General features: G+C 35.8%; 1 protein-coding gene across 2 annotated transcripts in view; it reads right to left on the minus strand.

Moving 5' to 3' along the window:
- The window catches only part of SLC39A12 (solute carrier family 39 member 12), a 35,125-nt gene extending 11,037 nt beyond the window's left edge, over positions 1 to 24,088 (minus strand). Inside the window, exons 1-10 of one of the 2 annotated variants that reach the window (XM_029084609.1) lie at positions 23,900 to 24,088; positions 22,425 to 22,777; positions 18,107 to 18,388; positions 15,417 to 15,624; positions 12,947 to 13,149; positions 8,486 to 8,657; positions 5,770 to 5,942; positions 4,384 to 4,536; positions 3,071 to 3,181; positions 696 to 759 (exon numbers count right to left, since the gene is read on the minus strand). In XM_029084609.1, coding sequence (XP_028940442.1) covers positions 696 to 759; positions 3,071 to 3,181; positions 4,384 to 4,536; positions 5,770 to 5,942; positions 8,486 to 8,657; positions 12,947 to 13,149; positions 15,417 to 15,624; positions 18,107 to 18,388; positions 22,425 to 22,694 — 1,636 coding nt within the window. In that variant the 5' untranslated portion in view covers positions 22,695 to 22,777; positions 23,900 to 24,088. The remainder of the gene's footprint in view (positions 1 to 695; positions 760 to 3,070; positions 3,182 to 4,383; positions 4,537 to 5,769; positions 5,943 to 8,485; positions 8,658 to 12,946; positions 13,150 to 15,416; positions 15,625 to 18,106; positions 18,389 to 22,424; positions 22,778 to 23,899) is intronic. The other variant, XM_029084610.1, reaches the window with a different exon arrangement.
- Positions 24,089 to 24,524: the final 436 nt, after the last annotated feature.

The following is a 24,524-nucleotide window of genomic DNA, read 5'->3' on the forward strand; positions in this document are numbered from 1 at the left end:
TAAGCAGATTTCAATTAAAATGCTATTCCCTCAGCTGAAGCACTACAGCTCTACTAAATTCACCAAGGTCACACAAGTACAGTCACAGGCGGTTTGGCTTATGCTTTATCTTCCCATTTTTTCAAGCAAGCAGCAACAAAACAGAGAAGATAAGAATTACTTTGAAGCTCTCTGAAGAGAATAGATTATCCCAAAACTGAGAGCCATCACAAGCCCATAATTCCATACATGTAATAAATCATTACTTGTTTAAAAACGCCATTGCTTTACCATGTAAGAGAAGAAGGAAGCAGAATTATATTAGTATAGTGAGCCAAAACCCCAATCATTTCACTACCTTCAGAAACAAAAGACCAAGCAAAGTTTACAATTATAAAAATCTGGTTTGTATTAAAGTTTGAATGTTTCCCTTTAAGCAAAGGCTTTAGAAAAATGGTTTGCAACAGTGAGTAAACAAACACTAAAGCATGGACGGTATAAGATCAATGAACTTCAAAATTACAGGGTTGGCAGCTGAAAAGGTGAAGATAGTTAATTTAGCTGAAAGAAGATATTTAATTATGTAGCCAAGCACCATCAGATCTGGTGAGGCAGCACATAGCAAATGCAGACCTACGCCAGCTTCACACTTTCAATTGCATCTTAGGTCTTAACACTTTTCCTGTTGCTTGTCTAGCCTTTTTATTGATACTAACTTTTTTTGCTGATCACCTTACTCTCTGCAGGAACTTCGGTAGACTCAGAATCTTCTGGGCTTCTCTAGTTAAAAGCAAAGATAATGGATCAGTGTTAAGGGGCTCTTCCAGCTGCTGCTATAAATACAGGAAAATATCAAATAAGTTCAAGCTTTTTGAATTAAAAGTAGTCAATGTTATTTGCATAAATATTGTTAGATTAATTTATTGAGTATTGGCAGTGTGATTGGTACTGCAGAAACACATAAAAAAGAAATCTCCCTTGCCCGGAAAAGGTTACAGTCTAATTCAGGTAGGAAGAAAGACATTCATACACACTGTTTAACCCAATAAATAATGTTTCTGCTTGAATACACAAAAGCCTGAGCCAAATGCAGAACTAAAAAGGACATCATAATTAAAATTGTATCTTTTCATTTTGTCATGACTGCATGATTGTAGTTTCTTGCTGGATAGGGTGTCTACAGGAATTCCAAGTTAAAATGGATAGACATCAGAGTCTCTTTGGAGTTCCTGTTCTTCACAGGTACTTTGTGAAAACACAAGGCTAAAAAGGATTATCATAGGCAGGTTTCATTCCCTTTCAAAATATATATATTTTTTTTTTCTTCAGGGTGGTGCAGCCTCCAGCGGCTCGCTTCTTGGCCTTTAGTTAAGGTTTTGTCTCAGCATCAGGCATCACTGGCTGGACATAAGAGCACATGAGCACACTCCAATGCAATGAGTAAAATTTACCCTTATTGCATGTGAAGAAAGAGACAGTATTTTTATCCTTATCCTAGAGAGTTAATTTGATGCATCTGCCCTAATGTTTAATTAACAGAAAGTGCAACTGTGGGGAGAGAAGGGAGAACATGAGGAATTTCTCTCTCTCCCTATCTCCCTGTGGCTCTTCTTTCTGCCTAGAGAAATTATTAGAAATTTGTGCGAGAGTGAGATAAGCCAAAAAACTTGTTTGTTTGAAACCAGAAAAACTGAGTTTATGATCATTATATTTCCTTTGTTCAGCAAAAAAATAAACATATTAAAGTTATGGCAGACAGTTATGTGTCAATAACAGCACAAAACAGTGCTTTGTTAGGGACAGGAGCCACCACTCCAAATACTATAGAAGAGGTGTGTACTGGCTGCAAAACGGGATATGTTTTTTGTCTGGTATTAGCTTGGTTGTGATGTGCAAAATGTACTGTAGAGGCTTGAGAAGGGAAGAGAAAGGATTTGGTTTTTAAATTCTACATGTTAAAGGAAAAAGAAAAGTCTTTAATTCCCATGATTGCAGCTAGTCATATGAATTCCAGTAATTGTTCCACTTCTCCTATAATATTTATTCACATGCCACTTCTTTGAACTCTGAGTCAAAACTGCAAGACTAATCACTGACCTGAAGGATTTATAAGCTTTTCTTAGTCATCCAGTGTTTGTCTTACTGTTACTCACATGACTCTGAAAAATTGGCTGCTCTTGTACAAACTAGCTAAGCCAGGCTAATTCATGTGATCTATACATAACTTTAGGGGGATCTTGCATCTGAGAAGAATGATAAGCTCCTTCATTATCATAAACAGGAAGCTATGACGTGGCTCACAAATTAGTAAACATTCTTCACGTATCTGTTTGTTCTGCATTCAGTTGAGAGTTTCCCAACTGGGAGAGACTAGCAGCAGCTCATGACACTCTTACCATCACAACTGCTTTAGTAAAATGGAGTTTCATATTACAGAAGATCACTGGAGATTCTGATTTAAATAACCAGGAACCTATGTACCTAGATACTAAATGTAAACTGAAGAGTTTTGTTGGAAAAAGAGAAAATGGGTTAAAGGTATGAGTTAATTTAGTTTGCAAAAATATATTGGTCTGGATACTCTCCACAGACCAACAGAAAATTATGTAACTTCTTATAGGTAAGCACCGTTTCCAGATATCCAGTTTATGTCACTCTTCAAATCTGTGGGAAGATGCCCAAGAACAGTCCAAGATTTCATCTGTTCACTAATTATGCACTTAACTGTCACTGCAGAAAATACAGAAGTTTTTGCCATGGGAGAGTCTGTCCTTATATATGATAATTTTTTAAATAGAAGGTAAGAGGAAAATCTTCAAGAATTTTATCAACAAAAGGTAGAAGTGTGTTGTTATATTAATCAGATATACACTTAAGAAAAGTTATTGTAAAAATCTGTGTTTGACATATCTGTAGAAGCTCATTATAAACTTCAAAATCTAGAGATTGCTGACAATCATGTCATGTAATAAAGGACAAATCAATAAAGATTTAAAAATAATACTGATTTATTGCATTAATTTGGTTCATTTTTGAGGAACAGAGAAAGAAGTATACAAAATCAGGGAAGCATGTCACGTTGGTAACCTACCAACTGTATGGTTGAAGTAGATTTGCCTCTGCCTGAATGTTCATTTAATTCAGATTCCACTGGAAGATCATGGGAATGTCCCCAGTGCCCATTAACTAAAGAAAGGCCCTGCTGAATGAAGATGCTTTGCAATTAGTTCTGAAACCCAGTGAACACAGGTGCATTCTTTCTCAGCCTTTTGTGAAAGTTTAGCATTTGTAAGAATTTTTTATTTCTTTCAAAACAAAACCTATTGAAAAAGATTGTTGGCTAGCATCAATATTTCTAAAACTTATTTGGTTAAAAAACTCCTGAAAAGTGAATAGGATAGATCAGTGACAACCGTAATGTTTTAATAAAACTTATTTAGTTTTAAAATTGAAGATTAAAATTTGAAGTGGATATAAAAATTAACTTTTAGAATTCATCTAATTCTCAGTAGAAAATGTTTGAAGATTTGGGGGCTGATGATAAAGCCCTCCTCTCCAAATAAGTGACATAATGTACCACTTTTTAGCAAACAAAATATCACCATGATAAAAATATTCTCATTCTATTAATTTCACATAATATTCTTATGGCTGACTCAAAGATAGTGGGAATAGGGACTCATTGTTACATATCTAAACCAAGCCAGTCATTAAACACTCTGTAAAACAGAAAAAGCAAAGGCTTAGCCTTCTTAAGTGACATTAAGATAGCCTCCCATGCTGTGAAACATAATGAGCCATCACACTCATTCTTACATTATATCCTTGTGCAGAATCATATTTTTAGGCACCAGCCACACCAAAATAAAGTAATAAAATTATTATAAGCATGGCAGTGAGCAAGGAGATATGATTAATATAAGATTGGGTTCTACTGATGGCAACATGCATATTAGTTTTTCAAAACCATTGGGATAGAGGTCAAAAACTATCTGGAAAGTTCAAGATATCATTCTTTAAAATATCTGATGCTTACATCTATGTCTACCTCCTCTTCTAACAGACCCTAGAGTAAACAATTGTCATCACTATTTCATATGGACACACACTCTTCACCTGCTCCAGTGCTAGTCATGAAACTGTGCTTACAGGACACATTTGATTAACTGTTTCCTTCTTCAGTTATAAATATATGGAGCACATTCATGAAGCATGCAAAATCCACAGAGCAAAGTGAAATAGAAATTGAAGGTCAATCTGGTAGGAGGACTTTGAAAAGCTATTTTTAATGCTTCATTTAACTCATACAAATAATTATTTTCCACAATATTTTTAACATTTTGTGCACTGTAAAATCTCAAAATAAAAGAGATTTTTTAAAGGATAAATTGTACAAAGCTTTACCTGGTCACGTGGTGTTACCAAAAGAAAGAAGCACTTTTCTATTAGAAAAAATCCATGAATTCCTCCAATTATTCCCAAAAGTTTCCAAATATATTCTTTCCCCTCATAAAAATGTTCCATCTCTTGTGCTTCGTGTTTGTGTAAACCAAGAGTCTAAAAAAAAAGAGACAAAGTAAAAAATTTAAATGGCAATGTTTTAATTTTTGCTAGACTAATCCATAATGCATTTATTCTATTTATTATAAAAATTTTCTTTTGCCATCTCTTTCAAATCTAAATTGTGTTTCAAACTATTCAACTGATTAGTAGATGAATGAAATGAATTATTTGGAGCTTCTGCTACACTTCATTGTCTCTCAGTGTTGAAAGGAACAATATTTTTAGAGACGGTTTCATGAAATTGCCCCTTATATGTATATATACATTTATTATATTTTTTTCGTAGTATATTGATCTTTAAAGTCTAAAAAGATACTTGCATCACCTTCAGATGTAAACTTCACATTGAAAATAATCCATAACACTTTCTGCTGGTGAGTGTGCTTCTGTTCTTCCCCAGTGGCACAGCATGGCAGCCCTCCTTTGTTCTGAAAGTGGGCGCTTTAAAGGCTACTGGATAAGTCACTTAAAACTGGTGAAGGAGAATACTTTCATACTCAAAATGTGTTTCTTAACACATTTGTCTGACACTAACTGAGACTTGCCTTCCTTAAACCACTCTTCCAGTTCTGCTTCCAGAGATAATGTATTGACTATGCAGAACATTTTGACCAGAATCTCAAGTGAAGGTGTGAAGCTCTCTTTCAGTGATCAGTTGAAGTCTGCTGATAATTGTGTCATATCAGAGGACACTCAGTCAAAAATAAATGACTACACAACAGAAAATTTGGTTCTGTTTTACACACTATCCTATTCTTAAAATTGATTTTATTAATTTAGGAAAAAAACATAGCACTCATTTTACTACAGTTCTAGGCATCAGGATTAACTGGGCTGATATGTCCTGGTTTGCTGGAACAAAGTGTGGAGGAGACTGTGGATGCCTTTGAACAATTTATCCTAAAATGCATCACAGAATCTGCCTCATGAAAGAGTTTTATACACATCTAGAAACCTGGCTTGCACAGGACTTGTGAGTTTTCTGAAGCTTTTGTGAAAATAGGAACCTTATTTTCTCTGAATTTGTCATTTCTTGATTTCTGCTTCTTACTACATAACTTCTATGACAAAGTGCAACTGTAATTGGAATGCTGGGTAGTTGGTTCACAGATTTTATGGAAAGCTTTATTTTTAAGCAGATGTGCATTAGTCAGGTTTAAATTAGAGTTTCCTCTGTGTATGTGTCTGTGTGAACATATTAAAAACATAAAAGTGTGCATTACCTACCTGAGGAATAAGGTGTAGCAACGCATCTCCAGAAAGGGTCCCAACAGCCAAGCCAACAAACAGTTGTAAAATGAGTGTATAGATTTCTTGACAGGAGTTAAATAAAATGAGTGTTGTACCAAACATGGATCCAATGGTAATAAGTAAAACAGCAACAGTGCTGTAACCATATTCTGCAGGGAAAAGCAAACGTAAAAAAAACCAAGGATATCTTTAATCTTTCAGTATTTGTATTTGTGTTTGAGTATTTGTTTTGTATTTGTGTTTGGTTTTGAGGCTATGTTTTGCCACCTTTGTGTACAAGCACACAGATAAGTTATTCATTGTGCCACATTTTTCTAGTCAGGTGTGATACAGATGACAGAATTGGAAGACTAAAAGACATTACTTTTTTTCAAGCTTTACAGGTAATACAGTCCAATGCCTCCAAATTTCAGGCCTTAAAGAGCTAAACAAACTGTGACTGTGCAGATTAGAGACACTCACAGCACCATGGTGAATGCTGGTCTGCACTTGTTTCCTCAACAGATTTATGCTTGTTATGCTAAATCCTCACACCTGTGTATCTTTACAGTCAAGACCACATTATTAACCAAATGATATCCAGTAAACAAACCAAGGCCTAAAACTTCATATGAACGTAGGTATCTAATTTAGGTTCTAAGCATGAAGTTTTTAGTCCAAATATGTTTATAAATGTGGACATACATTCCTTTAGTTACTACATCAGGACCACCACCTTATTTTTCCCAGGTTATTGGGATTTTTGGAAGGTTACTCTTATGATTCTTCAGTTACACACTGCTCATATTCCCAGCCTTTTGCACAACATGAATCCAGATTAATCTGCATAAAAGTCTTATGACAGAAGTAAAACACTGATGAGAAACAGACATAAAGGAACTAATGCCAGAATATTCAAAAGTGTCACTTAATGTTTCACACTTTAATAGCACTGCAAGTGCTCAGCACCCCATAAAATCAGACAGTAAATTTCACAGACTGCACACCCAAATACAAGGGTATAGTAGATACTTATGGAAGGTCAGGCCTTGGTGACATAGCCAAAACAGCATAGCCTGTCAGCAAAGTAGAACTGAGAATAAAATTATTGAGCTTGTGTTTTGGTCACAAATAGGTCAAACCTGAAGTCCTTTCACTGTCTCAAGCCAGCAGAAGTGTCCCTCTGGTCATGGAAACCTTCCTTTGCCAAAAAGCACAGGGAAAAGGCTGAAGAAACAGTTCTTATTAATTCAGCTTTGTGTTTGAGTAGTTCAGCTTTGCTCATCTACACAGATCTCTCACCTTCATGAGATCACTAAAATGTCAGCAGTTGGGCTGATGGCCTTTGACTTGAGAGACTCTTCAACTGTGAATTTGCCATGAACCTTATCTATGACCTGGCTATGTTCCTTTCTTTCTTTGTCCCTTGATTCCCTATCTGAAAAATGGGCGTATCCCTGTAGCATAGAAAAGATAAAAGCAGTAAAGACTGCAAGGTGTTTAGGTAATGAGAAGAGACAGATAAGAAAGAAGGACTGCCGTCTTCTGGGGAGTTATGATGATTCTTCTTATTATGTATATTTCTTTCTCCTATAACCATTCTTGGGATATCCACAAGTGTCCTTCCATGCCCTTGTCTAACATGATTTTTAATTCACGCTCATAGTTCAATTAATCTGTACACCATGGAACGATAACTCAGCTCATTCCCACAAGCTGCTTAGCTTGTGTAGCTTAAAATACAGATAGAATTTAGAGAAGGAAAGTGCTGTTCCATACAGATCATTGGCCAGCAGGATGGGAAAGCTTACGAGCTCCTAATGGATCCAGTCATCTAGAGCTGGCCTTGAAAACATTAGGATAAAGGTACTGATTTGTAGCCTAAAAGTGCTGCTCTAGATGCAGGTGATTATGGTTAGATGCCCACTACTTTTCGCTCATTCCTGGCTCTCAAATATCCTGCCAGAAATTAATGCCCCTGTAATACATCAGCATGCCAATCACTTCCCAGATATTGCTAGTTTAAAGAAACAAAACAAAACAGGAATTATGTTAAGAAGCCCTGAGGTCAGATCAGATTCGGATTTTTTTTTTGATAGAGTGGACTAGGGATTGGTTACTGGAGAAGTTGAATCAGCAGAATAGATGGAGCAGAAACCCCTGAAAGCAGTGGCATGTGAAGGCTACAACTGCAAATGGAAACAATCTGATTATACTCTAACTCAGTTTTTGTTCCAGCTCTATCACATAAGTCCTGCTGCCCACGTGACTGATTTTCTGGTTGTTTCTTTTCTGACAGTAGTATCCCCAACGCTTCTTTGCTGTAAGATATCACATGAAAAAAACAGCAACATTCACATAGAACTTATCTATATCAAGCATTTGCCACATCATGGTATAAAATGCCAGCTAACATAACCTTGAGGCTATATATAAGAGCAATGCAATGATTCTAGAATAAACCTGGTGGAAATTCCAGAAAACAGGTCATTGCTGCCCAGCAACGCACTTATAAGGACCTGTCACTTCTCAGTATAGTACTATTATCTGATATGCATGCTATGAAATTATAGAAAGTGTAAATTACAGAGTGCAGAAATCTCATTATATTTTGGTTTAAGGTTATTAATAAATGAAACGTCTCCAGAAGCTAAGCCCCTGCACCCCTTCACCTGAATTTTCACAATATTGTACTGATAACAACATAACTCACTTTCCAATGTTGTTGGTGGAAGCTTTGTCTGTTTGGAGTCAGGAGGCTGACATGAACAAGTTAACAGCTGCTGAATGATAGCTGGACTGATTTGCTTGAAGTGGTCCTTAGAAATGGAGGAAGAACTATTTTTAAAAAATATCTTCACAAGTTCCTTGGCAGAGAAACAAACCTATGTAGAAAAGTATACATAGTTACTGAATATGCTTCATATACCTGCATTTAATGCTGAGGTTAAAAACGGAATCTTAGAATAACATGGGGTTAAATAACCCAGAAATACTTGTTTACCAGGTACTCTTTTCTGGTTAAATTACTTCAATTACTTCTAATTTTTTTTTTCCAATTAGAACTTGATACTTCTATATATACCAGAAAGACAAGAATCTTTGGTATGAAGTAGCACAATTTCTATTGAAGCTTGTTAATATCATGAGGATCTGACACAATAATATCTGTAAATATTTTATTATATGTTTTAATAGAAGTATTTTAGTGCTAACACAAATAAAATTATTAGCTATTAATGTAAGATGCTGCCTGTATCAAGGCAGTACTTAAATTTTTTCTTGTGCTGCATGTTTGTATCTTTATAAAGATATGAAATTAATATAATTTTAAAATTTTTTTAACAATGGCATGTCAATTTAAGGTAAGCACACTAGAAGCTATATGGTCTAGATTTACTTTAAAGGTTACTTAATAATCGTACTATTAGAGGTGCTTAAGAATTTCAATTACTTTTTGCTCTTGTTAGATACCATTTCTATAAAAAAATAACTTTTCTTGGGAACATTCATATTGTGAAAAATTTTCATGAAGAATTTTTCATCTCCAGGATAAAACTTTTACTAAAAACATAAGCAGTTAGCATTTGAATAGTTCTAGTGGCAATTTCTGTAAGAACTTTTAAAAAGAAGTCCAGAACAAATATACTATCTTATTTAAAGGAATAATCTTAATTTCTTAATCCCATCTAATTAGTTGTGATTCAGTTCAATTCAAAGATAAATATTTGTTTCTTTCTTTTAAAGTAGTCTGCATTTGAGAATAAGGGTATTCCTAAATACTATTTTCTAATCAGTGAAGCTTAAGTTTCTTTTGAAAGAAAATTACTATTTGAATAAAAAAAATTGTAATTATAATTACAAAAACCAATGTCTTTCTGCCTTTTTTCATCCATTAGTGAAGTAAAATATGCCATGTAGCTCACTCAGAAACTGAACGAATTGAGTACTGATATATTTATTCTGAATACCACATCCAGGTCTTCAGGACAACAGGAGATCTTGCCACCTGGATCTAGTCTGCTCTACTTCCAAGCAGAAGGAGACCGTGAAGATAATTCAGGAACTACTATATCAGAAAAGACCTTCAGTTTGCCTGTTCTAGACAGTAACTTTGACTCAAGAAGTAGGGAAAACCAATAAGTGGTATGAAGTTGGAAGTCTAGCTCATGGCTGGTTACGAGCAGCATTCCTCACTGGTCAGTACAGGGGCTGATAATATTTAATGCCTTCATCAATAACCTGAGGAATGGAACAGAGTGTAACATTCACAACTGTGTAACATTCACAGATGAAATGCAAATGGACAAGTAGTCAATACGCTGATGAGCATGGCTGCTATTTAGAGGGATCTTGACAAGCCAAAGAAATGGCTTGACAGACCTTCCTGAAGATCAGCAAAGACAAATTTATTGTCCTTCAAACAGCATAACCCCATGCATCGGTAAAGGCTGGGAAAAACTGACTGGAAGGTAGCTTCACAGAAAAAGCCCTTAGGGTCCTAACAGAAAACTTGAACATGAGTCACCAGTGTGCCCTTGTGGCAGTGAAGACTAACTGCATACTGGGCTGCATGAGCAAGAGGGTAGCCAATAGGTAATGGAAAAAGATAATTTCCCTCCACTCAGGCCATCTGGACCATGTCCAGTTTAATAACCAGTGGTACAAGAAAGACATTGGCACACTGGGGGAAGTCCAATGGAGGGCCACCACGACGGCTAAGGAACTGCAGCACTCGATGTGCAGGGAGAGGCTGAGGAGTCTGGTTTTGTCCAGTTTGGAGAAGGGTTGCAGGGTGTCTTCAGTCTACAGATATCTAATGCGGGTTATAGAGAAAATAGAGCCAGAGTCCTCTCACAGGCATACAGTAAAAGGATGAGAGGCAATAGGTATTAGTTGTAGCAGGAAAAATTCCAATTTGCTACAATAAAAAAGACATCAAAATGAGGTCAATAAAGCACTGGTGCAGGTTTCCCAGAAAGACTGTGGAATTTCCATCTTTGGAGACATTCAGAATTCACCTGGACATGAACCTGTGAAACCTGATCTCACTTTGATGTTGGCCCTGTTTTGAGAAGTAGGATGGATAAGATGAGGTCCAGGATTACCATGAACCTATATTCTGATGCAATTTTATTATCAGGAATTTTAAAACAAAAAACAGGGTCTCATCTGGAAAATAAACTGTCTACCCACACATAAAAAAATAATTCTTAATGCTTATTTACTAAAATGTTCCTGTAAGTTTTGAGGTATGTGAACCTACATCTTTTCCAGTTGCAAGTCCTAGCCTTTTAAGCTTTTTAACATAAGGAGGCAGCATACTAAGTCACCATTAGTAAAGCAACTATGTGTGTACCGCTGGAGGATGATACTGAAGAAACAAGTATATTGAATTTGCAAATTATTAAGTTTAATGGAATTTAATATTATTGCTCTTACTAGATCATCTACTACTTATTTGTTTTATATGCATTTTTTAAAACAGTAGAGACAATGATGACTTAAAAAGAAAGCAGTGACCTTTTTTTCTGTGATGATGTTTCAAAATATAATTCCTACCTAAAAATCAAATTACAGATCTTAATGTAGTTAGCAAATGTGAGCCATAAATGAATCAATGCCTCATGTACAGCAGCATCTGTTACTAATGGAGTACAATCGCTATCACAGATACATGCAGAAAGCAGGAAACAAAATTAGTAACACAAAACTGAAACACAAAACCTTCTAATAGAATGATATGAAAAAGAAAATGAGACATAGTTAGAAAGAAGAGGAATGGAATAAAAAAGGGAAACTAGAAATTAATAAAGGAGATAAATTCTCCTTTCTCCAGATGTTTCTTTGTGATTTTTTTTCATCTATACAGAATATTTGGCTCTTGTTTGACTCCCAAGCCTCGGGTAACTTCCCTGTACGCTTGTTGTTCGAGTTACAGTGAGTCTTAGAAATTCAAGAAATCAAAAATTGTGTTTTATAAATTCTTCTATTTCTATAGAAGAATTTTACTTCTTTTACAGATAGTATCAGTACTGATTTCTGTCCTTCATAATTTAAAATTAATATGAAACACATTTAAAAAGACCTTCATTTTAAATTATTTTGTGACTCCATTAAATGCCTCATCATGCTGATCGGCATGATTGTCTTTTGTGGTCATCTGGAAAGAAATAAACATATTGATAGAGTATGTATTCCAATTGCAATAAAATTACACAGATAAATATCTATTGGAATGGCAATTAAGCAAATGCCATTTATCTCAGTTCCACATCATAAAATGACCACACAGCAAAAGTCAATTGCACATCTCTCATTTTCCTAAACGGAGAAGAAACATTGTCTTTGAGTTGACTTATATTATAAAGGACTGAAAACAATAGAAATATATTATTTGAAGTATATATATCAAATGTATATGTCAAAATGTATGCAAAGTACATACTTTGAAGTCTCCTTGACTGACTAAGGAATATCTTCTGGTCTAAAGGATGGAAGTCAGTTATCATCTTAATCACTGTTATAAACAAAATTTATTTACTTTCTAGTAATTAGGATGAGGATAAAATCATCTACAATGAGCCACTGTCTTTCCAACACCTAGAAGAGGATACTGGCTAGTAACTGAAGTTCTGTCTTACAGACTCTATACTTTCTGAAGGAGGCTCCTGGACTCCATAGATGGCTATTAAAAGTGCTTGGAAATGCCCAATTTTCAGTTTCCAAAAGCCTTTTATAAACAACATATGTACAGACCTTAATTTACTTTTTTTCCCTAGTACAGAAAAACCCTTCTTTCTGCAAGATCACTTAAGGGGCCTCAAAAGCTCTGCAACATAAGAAACCAAGAAATCCTAATAAATACGTGAAAACATTGAAGCCCTGGTACTACAGTCCTCTCTGTCTTGAAGAAATACCTGATTCCATGTAACACTAACCATTCTCCTAGCCCCTCCCAGCTATTTTAGTCACACATTCAATATCCATAAAGTTCTTCCCCTAATTAATATTTAAACAAATCTAAATATATAAAAATATAATTCAGTGTCTACATGACTTTTTGAGATTAATAAATTTTACCTCAGAAATAATGTATTGTTTGGAAACCAATTTGAACTTTTATCACTGAAATTCTGTGACCAATACTATAACAACACAAATACAAATTAACCTGATCCCAATCTGTATTTCTTTCATGATCTTCAGAATAAACTTTCAGATAGTCTCCTTTTATATGGTTTGCCTTGACTGGAATATTTCTGGTTCCAATATCGCTGATTGTCATACTATAACGTCTTCTTTTGTGACTGTGGAATTGTCCATTTACCGTGCAGGTCTTTTTGGCTGTAAGCACATTTAGGAGTTCTTCTAGATCTAGAAATTAAATAGTAAACAGATATGTTACCATGGGAAAACATATATTTAAAAAGATAAACTGAAATGAATTGTTAAAATTTTGTTAGTTTTAACATGAATTCAACACCTCATTTTAATATTTTTTTCTCTTCTCACCTTGGTACTGTAGGTATTTTCGAATTAACACCTTTAGAAGTTCTAGACACCTATATACTTTCAGCCTTTCCTTCTTTATAGTACTACACTCAGATATTTTGCCTATGACTATTTCAGAGGAAAACAGGTGTGACTGAAAGGCAATTCATCTTTCATTTAATCATTGTTCTCTGCAAATTACAGCTAAATAGCTTCATAATTCATCAAATTTACCCATGTAAATGCAACACCATGTTAAGATACCACAGACAGGTATTTGGGTAGTCCAGAAAGACCAGGAAGACAGAACCTTTATAAGGTGTACTGAAAGCAATATTCAGGATGACATGCTGCTGTTCACACTTCAGAAGTGGAACACAGGGCACTGGATTTTGCTCTCCTTTGGTCAAGTTGCTGATCTGGAAGCATGTCTGTTCACAGCACTGAAGTAGGAAGGAGGGAGACAGGACCCCTAAACCAAACCAGAGACAATGTAGGGATGTATCCCATGATGTAACTTGAGTGCAATGGATGTGCCTGCTGATGAAATGCTTGGTCATATGAGGGGGCGTGCTCTACCCTATCGTACTTATCACCTTCTTTCCTTCACTGCTGCATTTTCAAGATGAAGCCACAGTGATAGCTTCTGTAAATCTGAGTTTGTCCAGTGGAAACAAAAGCAGTCCACAAATTAATTTCAAAGGAACCTAGACCACTGAGATTAAGAGTTTCCATATGATAATCCTTTATTTTTTAATGTTGTTATTCAGAAAAAGCAAATGATATAATCTTAAAGGTAAGTCTTACAAACAGGCTTGTGATAAATTGTCTACTTTCTTTGTCTTGAGCAAACAAATCTGAACAGAGCTGAAGCTATATTTGTTTTCTAAATGCAGTTAACTGTAATTTTATTTTTTCCCATGTTGCCAGTTCCTTGCTCTTTCCCACAGTTTCTATTAAGAATTTAAATAAATTTAAAGGGACAATTTACTTAGCTTGGGCTTAAAATACACTATAACAAACTGGTTAAGAATATTTTTGTTTCTCTGAATGAGACCCTAACTCCACCAACCACAAAGTTGCTATTGTCTTCATTGGGGCCTGGATTTCACCATATATAGCTATTTAGTAGCACTATGCCCAGATGGCTCCATTCATTCGTGTGAGTCAATTATTTCAGAAGATCTGGCTTGGGAATTTTAAAGGAAGGGTGTTGCTACAGAACCAGTTTATGCAATCTAGGAGTCCAAGTTTAGGGCTGAGGATTTTGGTCTTTTTTTTTTTTCTTTTTTTTATTATTACTTACTTCTTTGATTCAATGTGAGTTGATGGTTTAGCTTCTGAAACCACTAAGCATGTAGAATCTTTTATACAACTTAATAGTAGCTGCTGAGATCTGAACAGTTGTGTTTTCTATTTTTTTTTTATTTTATTTTTTTTCATTTTTAGACCACTCAGAACTCTCCTATACTTCTAATTATTTATGGTTAAGCAGCATTTCTGACACGTCTAGCAACAGAGCTCCTGAAGAAAATGAACTTTGTATATTCCAAGACTCACTGACTGAGTACTAAGATCAGAAGGTGAGTAGGGAAGCACAAACCATAAAGATGTTTTGAGGTACAGCAGAGAGAGCGTTTGGTCCAAATAGAGTAGCCTGTGTCTATTTAATCTCTTCTAGGAGTACTTCTACACTGAGGTTTGAGTGACCAAGGTGTCTAATATGACTACCATACATGAGTTAACCCATCTACCCCTAAACAAGTCTTACAATGTATAAAGATTTGCATAAAGAAGCAATGTAAATGAGGCTCCAGTGAACTCTGCCCTCACAGCTAGATTGCCACTCTCAGAGCTCTCGAGTAGTTCAGATTATGTTGAGCAATTCAGTAATAAATTAGTATGATGGTACCCATTTAATAATCTCAGAAACAATTTGTTTTATTCCTCCCAGAGAATTATCAAAATAAGGAGTTTATTTTCCAACCTTGTATTTAAATTTAGAAGAGACTACTTAACAGCTCTAAAATGAAATGGCATTTAAATCTAAAATAAAGTGCAAAAAGTCATTTTTGCCAAAAAGGCATTTAAAGGCAGTTTACATCAAATGTGTGTTACAAAAGGCAATTAGAGAGAAATAAGTAGCTTACCTGTCACTTGGAGCTCAGTGGTACTGTTTAGAGAATTGAAAATATATTTTATAAAGAATTCTGGGGAGGGCAAGCTTGCTTTCCCCATGCAGACTCCTTGGAGAGCCAGGGTAATGATTAAAGCAGCCAGGCGTGGAAGAGTGTTTTCATCGGCACCATCTCTGTCTATTATATCAGCATTTTTCTCCAGAGTACTCACATCAACACACTGAAATCAGGAGAAAACAGCATGAAGACAGCCCTGGTCACCTCTATTTAAATAATCAGAGTGACAGGGGGAGAAACTGGAGAGAACACTTTCACAGACAGCCAGAGTAGCAAAAATACTAAGATTAAAGCTGTAACTGACAGCAGGACAGCAAATGAGAAACAGAGGACATTTTCAGGAGAACAGGCAGAGAATAAAAAAGCCTAAAATTTTACTCAGTTTCTGATGGGGAAGAACTATAGTCATTCATTCAGGTTTTTTTTGCTTAATGTTATTTTCCTACTGTTTCTATTATTCTTGTGTCTTCCTCAATTGCATCTACACCTACTTCCAGAAAGCAGCAGAAAAAGGATGAAGTTTTGTTAAGCTACAAGAAACTGACTCAAATAATGCAAACTTTAACTCCTTATCTCAAACTTCAGAAAGAATTATCTTAGTGTTTTTAGTTCCCTATCTATTAAATTGAATCAATAATTTGTTATGGGGGCAGTTATCAGGGGACAATATGGAAAGATACAATCCTGCAGATAAAGGGGGACTTCCCTGCTGGGTGACCAAACAGGAGAAGTAGAAAGTTGTGTACACTCATGTGCATGGATGTGTGCAGTTCTGAAGTGGGGGAGCAGGATAAAGCTCTCTCAATTAGCTGGAAACTTATCCCTATTTTCTCCCATTTCTGCCTTCCTTGTTTATTTTCACTGCAAACAGTTGGGATTTCAGAGGAACAAAAAAATTTGGTGAAAATTATTTAAGTTAATTTGTCTCTAACTCATATTAACTAAATTGAAAAGTCAACTAGATGAGTCAGTACAGTAATAATTTATTTTACACATACTCATCTCTCTCTATATATGTATATATATGTTCCTTTTCCTGTCCATCCATTACACATTTAAATTTCCCCAACCCAAAATTTCATCTCTCATTTCAAATAATATATTAGGCCCTATGACTGAGAAGAGGATATTTTCTGTGAAACTAATATAAAGAGCCACTAAAAATGCTTTTCTTCTATTACTACCCTGCATCATTGGCCCTTTTCCATAACCTGAGTGTTGTGATACTAAGCATTAGATAGTCTATAATGTTTTGAGTAACTTTCATAAAAAACCTCTATTTTCACTCGTGTCAGTGAGCAGTGAAGTCTCCGTTACTGTACAGGCTTGACAACTGATTATACTGCCAGCATAAACAAACAGACCACACAATAAAGCACTTTATGAATTGCTATTCTAGCCTGACATGCCAAATACCCACCGATGCTTCTTTACAGTTGCCCAGATACCATTAGATTTCTTGGAAATCGGCACGTTCACCAAGACTCAGAACCAAAAGTACTGGTCAATGAATAATTTATGATGGGAAACGATTACACAAAGAACTCGGAAAAAAGAACTGCAGGCCCTCAACATTCTGCTGCACAATCAGGACTCCTAGCCATCTTCTGTTAGTGTAGGATACTACTACAGTATGGTGTAAATAAAAATCTAGTGAAATGAGAAAGAAAAGGGAAAATTCAAACTTTGCAGTAAACCAAATTTAACTGTATGTTATGAACAGATCTAGGAGGCTTCTCACAGGAGGTCAGCCTGTACTTTAGGAGTTACCTAATCTGACCAAAAAAAAAAATATTGCCCATTACAAGGAGTTGTTCTTTAGATTGTGAACTCTAGAATATTATTCTGCTATTTTATAGACCTTACCTGAGATAAGAAATAATAAACAGTGGTGAGAAAACTTACTGCATGTTTCCCAACTTTAAAAGGATGGTTTTAGCTGAATATACTCAATATGTTTTGGTTTGTTTTTTTTTTTTAACTTTACAATTAAAATTATCTGTATCACTCTTTCTACAAGGCATATTTGTGCTGGTAGATAATTAGGCATAAATATATATGTCCCATCATATCTTTGGAAGATTCCTTATTCCATCCTGCTTTGGACGGACATGGAAGTCCAGGGCCTGGTAAGGATCTCATCATAGCAAAATGATTAATCATTTCTGCTATACAGCCATATCAGTTTTGGAGCTGTTCTGCTTTATACCATTTAAATACAATCACTGCTAGTATATCTATATTAATAAATACAAGAGATGAGAAAGTAGTTTTTGTCCTTGAAGCCAAGTGCAAGGTCTTACATCTACACAGCTATGCTCTTTTCCACCTGCCTAAAGCAGGGCAATTGCATCTAAACTACCTGTTGGGAATGGTCCCTAATACGCACTATTTCCCCAACCATGCCTCCCCATGTTCCCCAGAGTTCTCTGGGGAAGTGCTAGATGGCACATGCCAAAAATAAGTCAAGAAGAAGGCTAGTATTAAACAGGATATCGAACAAAAGACCAACATTCAGCCTGTGCTCTCACACTCTTATTTACTAGTTTCCTGGAGGACCATGACACTGACACAATGACTGAACTAGCTTAAAGGCATTGTATCAGTAATAAATATGAAGTTAGTTTTACTTATATTTTCTTTACCTGGGTTTCAGAAGTTTTAAAATGTTGCCTTACTGCAGCCAAAATATCTTCAGTTTCATTCCGTGAAAAATAGTAACAGTCTTCATCATGTCTTAAACTAAGCATACTCTGTAAGTAAAATTTATAATCCTTATTATTCAAGTTGAGTTCTGTAGAACATGCATTTCCATGATGAAGAATGTAGTAGAGAAGAATAAGAGAAATTTTCTCAAATACTTCTTCGCTGAGGTGGTCTTCCAAATCTCCACCAGCTATTAGTATCAAAGCATCTGGTTCAAGGCACTGCGGAAAAATACAAAGAAATGGAAATTCAACTCAAGTAACACACTGCCAGTCATCTGCAAATACAGTTAGAGAGGAGAACAGGAGAGTTGAACACATACTTAAAGAATTGAACCTAAGCCTACACAGGTGCAGGCTGATGGAATGGCAGGAGGAGGATGCAGGTAATTCATTGCTGTTCTATAGCTGCAAGATCACACCGTGTTTTTCTCCAGAGCTCCTTCTGTTTTTAAGAAATGTCAAGTATTCAAGGGATTTAAGATTTACTACAAAACAGGACTAACTGATCAATCATCGTAGAGAACTGAAAGTCTTCCACTGGCTTTGGCAGATTACATTTCTGGTTGTAAATATACTAGATAAGGGCTAGGGCTATTCATATTTTCACATGTGCATTCTATATGTGTTTATATTATAAGACAAAGACCATACTTGGACTGTAGTTAATTTAGGGTATGTAAACAGAAGTTATACCATATTCAATGCACTGTTAAAAGACTTAATTGACCCTGCAATCATGCAGCTATTTTTATTTTTTCTCAATGAATTCTGTTAACTGGAACAATTCAGTACAGTACAGAGAGCCAGCATAAGGTCTCAACACTATTTAGTCCTCCAAATGCATTTCAAGAAGCATTGAAATTATATATTCTCTCTGTGCAGGCTTTCTATCTTAGCAAAGATTTTTAAAAATCATATAAATGTATGTATTAAAAATATATACTAATATTTGCTCAAGCAAAATTTAGTCTTTAAAATTAGACCAGAAGACTGATAGAGCTCTATGTCAAGCTATGGGAAATAAGATACTGCATTCTAGAATAAAGAATCTTTCTTGAAAAGATGTTGTAACTATTGTAATTCATTGTGTAGCTGTTTTTTTCCCAACTGGTTCCTTTCCAAGCATGTTATAGTCATGTCAGCTAATCTCAGCTATTATAGTAAAGCAGCTGGACTGTACATTTCAGAAAAGAAATTACAGCACATGAAGGTACCATAGGGGGATCTAAACTAAATTCACGAATCCAGATAGAACCTGGTTTATCAGACTAAATTGTTTGTGGCTACAAGCATGATGTGTTGGTTGGCGTGGCTCACCTTATATGTTAGTTCATTTTCCTACACAGAAGCTGAGTAGAATCAAACATACATTGCTGTGTTCAGAAGCCAATGCTCCTTGGAGGAATTGAGAAAGCTGCTACTTTTTAATCAAAATAATTCTAACAAAAATTCTGACAAATACTTAACCCCCCCCCCCCCCAAAAAAAAAGAACTGTGGATGGTAATTGCCAAATTAAATATTTATACTCTTAAACAAACTGTATTACAGTATGATCCACTGTGCCCTGCCTATATTGGCTGTCAAGATGTCTATTTCTAACTTTTTCTAATGTATGCCTCTGAGCATTAGTATTTGGGCCAGGAAGAATATAGCTATCCTGTTGTTTGCCCCAAAAGACCTCAAGTTTTCAAACACTCAGTAGTAGTACAATAAACATACTGCATGGAGTGGAGACTTCTATAACATTTCAAAACCCAGTGAGGATAAATTGTAATCAGAGGCTGTTGTTTGCTCTTGCAAGGAAGATGACTGAAAAGGAAATTGCTAATTGGAAGGAAGCAGGTGTGTTGTATAAAATGCAGCTATTCCATAGTAGAGGGGTAGCTCATAGAGAATGACCCTTGAGGAGATATCAATATGATATAAATTGGTTCATCACTGCTTATTTTGGTGTTACTAACATTTTACAGGCATAGCCATCTCCATGGCCTTGGTTTAGAAATGATTATTTGCTATAAAAAAGAGGCCAACTTTAAACCTGGGCACTGAACCCTTAGGTTTTTTGTTTAAGAGGCTGGAAGTCAGGCAAAATTGCCTTACCACTGCAAGAAATACATGACATTTCTGTGCTTAGGATTTAAAGAAGTGCTGCATGCCATTTAGCAGCTGTCAGCCCCTGCCCAAAGACTCTATGTAACAACAAATCAAAAATGAGTCTAAAAAAGTGTCAAACTTCACTGCTTTTAAATACCCATTGGTGACATCATTAAAAATGGAAAAAAAAAAAGTTTGAAAACAAAGACATGTAGTACGACAGGAATCCTGGTTTTCGAAGGGAAAGTTAAGTCTGAAATCAATTAGTTACTCCCAACAAGTATGGGAAGGAAAAATGCCAAGCTAGGATGGGGCATTCTGTTTCAAATTTTTACAGTCTTGAATGATAGTGCTTCTCATACAGTTTTCGCTATCTTGGTTTACCAAATCTTATTGAATCACCTTGGAAGATTTCAGTACAGTGCCATGCGTGCTTCATGTGACTGAAGATGATGTCTCCCCCTCATGGATTTTTCTATAGACAACTGTGTTCCTGTGGCACTGGCAGTGCAGGATGTGTGCCATGTTACTGATACAGCCAACACTGAGAAGTATTGGAAACGGTGAAAGTCCTGAAATTCTTCCCACAGGAAATTTCCAAGATGAAGCCTAGCGAGAGTGGGAGTCCAGACCAAAGTAAGCTCCAGCTAAGTTTCACTTAGATTTCTTACATCCAAGGACACAGTGGGCATGTTTTCCACAAATATATCACAAATACAAGAAAAAATACAGCAATCCAGAGAATCAAAACAAAGAGGGAGAACGAGAATGCTCAGACCCCTGTTTCGTGGTGTTTAGGAGGACTCTATACCCATTACTGTTTAATGGGTAATATTACCGATGGGTAATATTCTCATCTTTTGATCTGGGTCCATATCTTGCTCAGAGAAGTTGTGGATGATCCCTCCCTGGAAGTGTTCAAGGCCAGGCTGGATGAGGCTTTGAGCAACCTGATCTAGTGGAAGGTGACCCTGCTCATGGCAGGGGGTTGGAACTATATGATATTTAAGGCCACTTCCAAGATATACCATTCTATGGTTCTATGATGATCTGGTATATATCCATTGCCTATATGTGCAAAGAGAAAAACTGCACAATCTCCTTCATAAAAATTATCCATTTAGGGAATAACAGGAACCTCCATTTTGTATGTATGAAATTTCACATTGGGGCTCATAAGAAAAATGTGAGGATTTGCAGAAAAGACCAATTAAGTAAGTAGATGTCTACTGCACAGGAGAAAAAGATCTCAATTTCATTGGCTTGGCAGATTGCCAAGAACAGTATATTGTGAAAGCATTCACCTTTATGACCATCTTCGTAATTCTTATATAAAGTGACATTCTGCTGTATGTAGGTCACTGAACAATGCCAGAGGCAGAGTAACATTAACCAAAACCAAGACTGACCAAGCCCTTTGTAGTCCTTTTCAGCTAAGTTACTCACCACTGTTTCCATCTGACCAGAACCAATGATCTTATTACACTTATTCCTTTCTTTGTCAAATCAAGTATCAATTTTGAAAATATTCTCAACTCAACTAGACAACCAAACCTGTGAAGTTGTACCCTGGACCATTTTCAGTTTCAATTTGGATTTGCAGATTCATTTTTCTGCCTTTGATTTTCCTTGACCTGAACTGCTTACCAAAACTCTCCTCTAAATCTTGGATATTTCAGTGAAGTGGCACATAAATCTGAGACAATCCTGTCTGGGTTTTATTTTTATGAACTAAAATCCAGAACAACAACAACAAAAAAATTGGCGGAACAGGTCCCAAATTTTTACCTGGCTTTCCACAGTAGAAATCGTCTGTGTCTCACATTCAAGTTCATACATAGTTAGATCAGAGTAAAGTTGAAAAATTTTTGATGGAAAATAAACACTTGAGAACTTTTAAAGGAAAATTATTATTGTTATGCAACTGAAGCATGTCATTTTTAAGGAATGCCTATCATGTTTGTAGTATCTCTTCATGAGCTCAAACAATAAATAGTAATAATTCAGAATGAAACAATTAAACCAGGGACAAGTTTTTGCTGCTACAACAAGCTCTTTACATGTTTAGGTTTTGCATTCAGGAGAGTATCACTCTAATAAATCATTTTAGAACTCACTGACAATCCTGTAAAGATATCCCTCATTAATTGAAGCACTAACCAGGTTACAATCCTCTTGCATGCCATAAATCCGCTGTGGGCACTCAGCTCTCTCCAGTAACATTTTGACCAGTTCTCGTGAGTGGTTCATGTGGAGCTCAGTGTTGTCAGCTGAAAGAACGCGTAAAACTTCCATCAGATAGCCTCGTCTGGAAGCATAGCTGCCATCCTGCCCATGCTCTTCCCCAGGCTGTCCTTCAGCAATGAGCACGCTGAATATGAAAGCAGAACATACCACCCCAAGAGCTGGATGCTTGGTCAGAAAACACATCTCCTCTTCCTGCAGTGCGTGATCTGCACTGAATGTTGGATTGTTGTTTGCACTCCACAGCTTAAACTTGAAACCTGAGGAATCTGAATGGTAAAGGGGAAAAAAACCCCAACCCTTTAATTAGTGTGAATGCAATATGTTTGAAAGGATTTATTAATTGGTTGGCTAAGCTGATTTGCAGTGACAAGCTGTTTTTGAACAACAGGGAGCCTGTAAGGGCTTTACAGCCCAGAACAGCAGGAAACTAAGACAACCATGGCCTTAAAACTTCTGTAGAATTACCAACAAGAGGTTGACTCAAAGTGCCCTTCCCTTCTCATAAAAGTAAAGTGTATGGTTTTCATTTCAGTGTTATATTATTGCATTCATTAATAATCCTCTTCAGTAAGAATGGGAAAATACTATAGCTTTCACTTTCATTCCATTATGAAACAGGTTTTTAGTAGCAAAAATAGCTGTAAATAAAGATTACTAATCTAATTCTGATATGAATGTGCAGTAATTGTGCTACATGGCAATGATATAGAGCAGGTTTTATTTTCAAAACACTTTATCAACATTACCAAACTCCTGCTATACAACACAAAACAAGAATGAACAGGATGTACTTAAAAATTAGTGATATTTTATGATCAAATGAAAGAGTTACAAAACTGAAGTCATCATTTCATTCATAGAACTCAGTGAATAAACAGGACAAACACAGCAGAAGCAACAAGTTTAACTTGTTAACTCTAGATGCAAAAGACATTTTGCACTGTAAATCTACCTTGTCACTATCCTTCCTAATATAACATCACCTCTGCTTTAACAATAATCTATCACAATATCAAAACACAAGAAACATAGAAGAGTGTCACTTCTGTTTTCCACAAAGAGGTTTTCATTTTATTGGTGAGCAGATGCTGGCAGTGACATACACTTTCAGATGATAATGTGTGTGTCAAACAGCTACACATAAATTCAGCTTCTCTCAATTGCAATATGACACTTGTGTGTCTTATTTTAAAGAAAACTCTGCTAGCAAAGTATTTAAAAAGGAAAAAAGATCTGCTAAATTCAAATTGGCATTCACTCAGATAAAGGTTAGCATGTGCTTAGATGTTAGGAAATCTTTTGGTGTTTAGATATAATTTACTGTTAGCAGTTAGGAATATGTATAATTGTTAGGAGGAAGCACTTATTTCTAAACATTATTTTCTTACCTTCTGAAGGGAAAAAGAATGCTTGTGTATCTAGCTTTGTGGCCTTCTGAATCCTCAGAAGTATTTAGCTGCTGGAAGTCCAGTGTTTTTAAAATTCCTTGATGGTGCTCTGGAAGCTGGAGAGGATTAGTTTATTGCTGCTTTGCAAAGTTTTCAGTTGCTATGGAGAGAGCTGCTCTTAAGGTAACAATAGAGGTGGACAGGAATTAGTACATGTTCTTGGCAAGTTCTAAGCATCACGTTATTGAATGTATTTCACATATTTTAGCAGTTATCTTTTTATGTAAACAGCCTCTACTTTATTTTAGGAGTGCAAGATGTATAAAATCTACTGAAGAATGTATTTCATTACAATGGATAGTACATGCAAGCATTCTAACTGTTCTCTACATTGCTAAATTATCTGAGCAATTTTACAACAAACCCGGATTTATTTTTTTCATCTAAACACTACTTCTTTTTGCAAGTATGAGAACAGAATAGAAATCAAAATATTTTCAATCACCTCCGTAGAAAAATAAGTATTTTCCCTTGGGAAACACTGTCCCTAGGGAACAGGCTCATTCATCCCTGGTTATTCTGTGCCACATTTGTACCAATTAAAAAAGCTGGGATAGCTCAGACT

The sequence above is a fragment of the Antrostomus carolinensis genome, unplaced genomic scaffold, assembly GCF_000700745.2.
Source record: "Antrostomus carolinensis isolate BGI_N321 unplaced genomic scaffold, ASM70074v2 scaffold24654, whole genome shotgun sequence".
Lineage (NCBI taxonomy): Eukaryota > Metazoa > Chordata > Aves > Caprimulgiformes > Caprimulgidae > Antrostomus > Antrostomus carolinensis.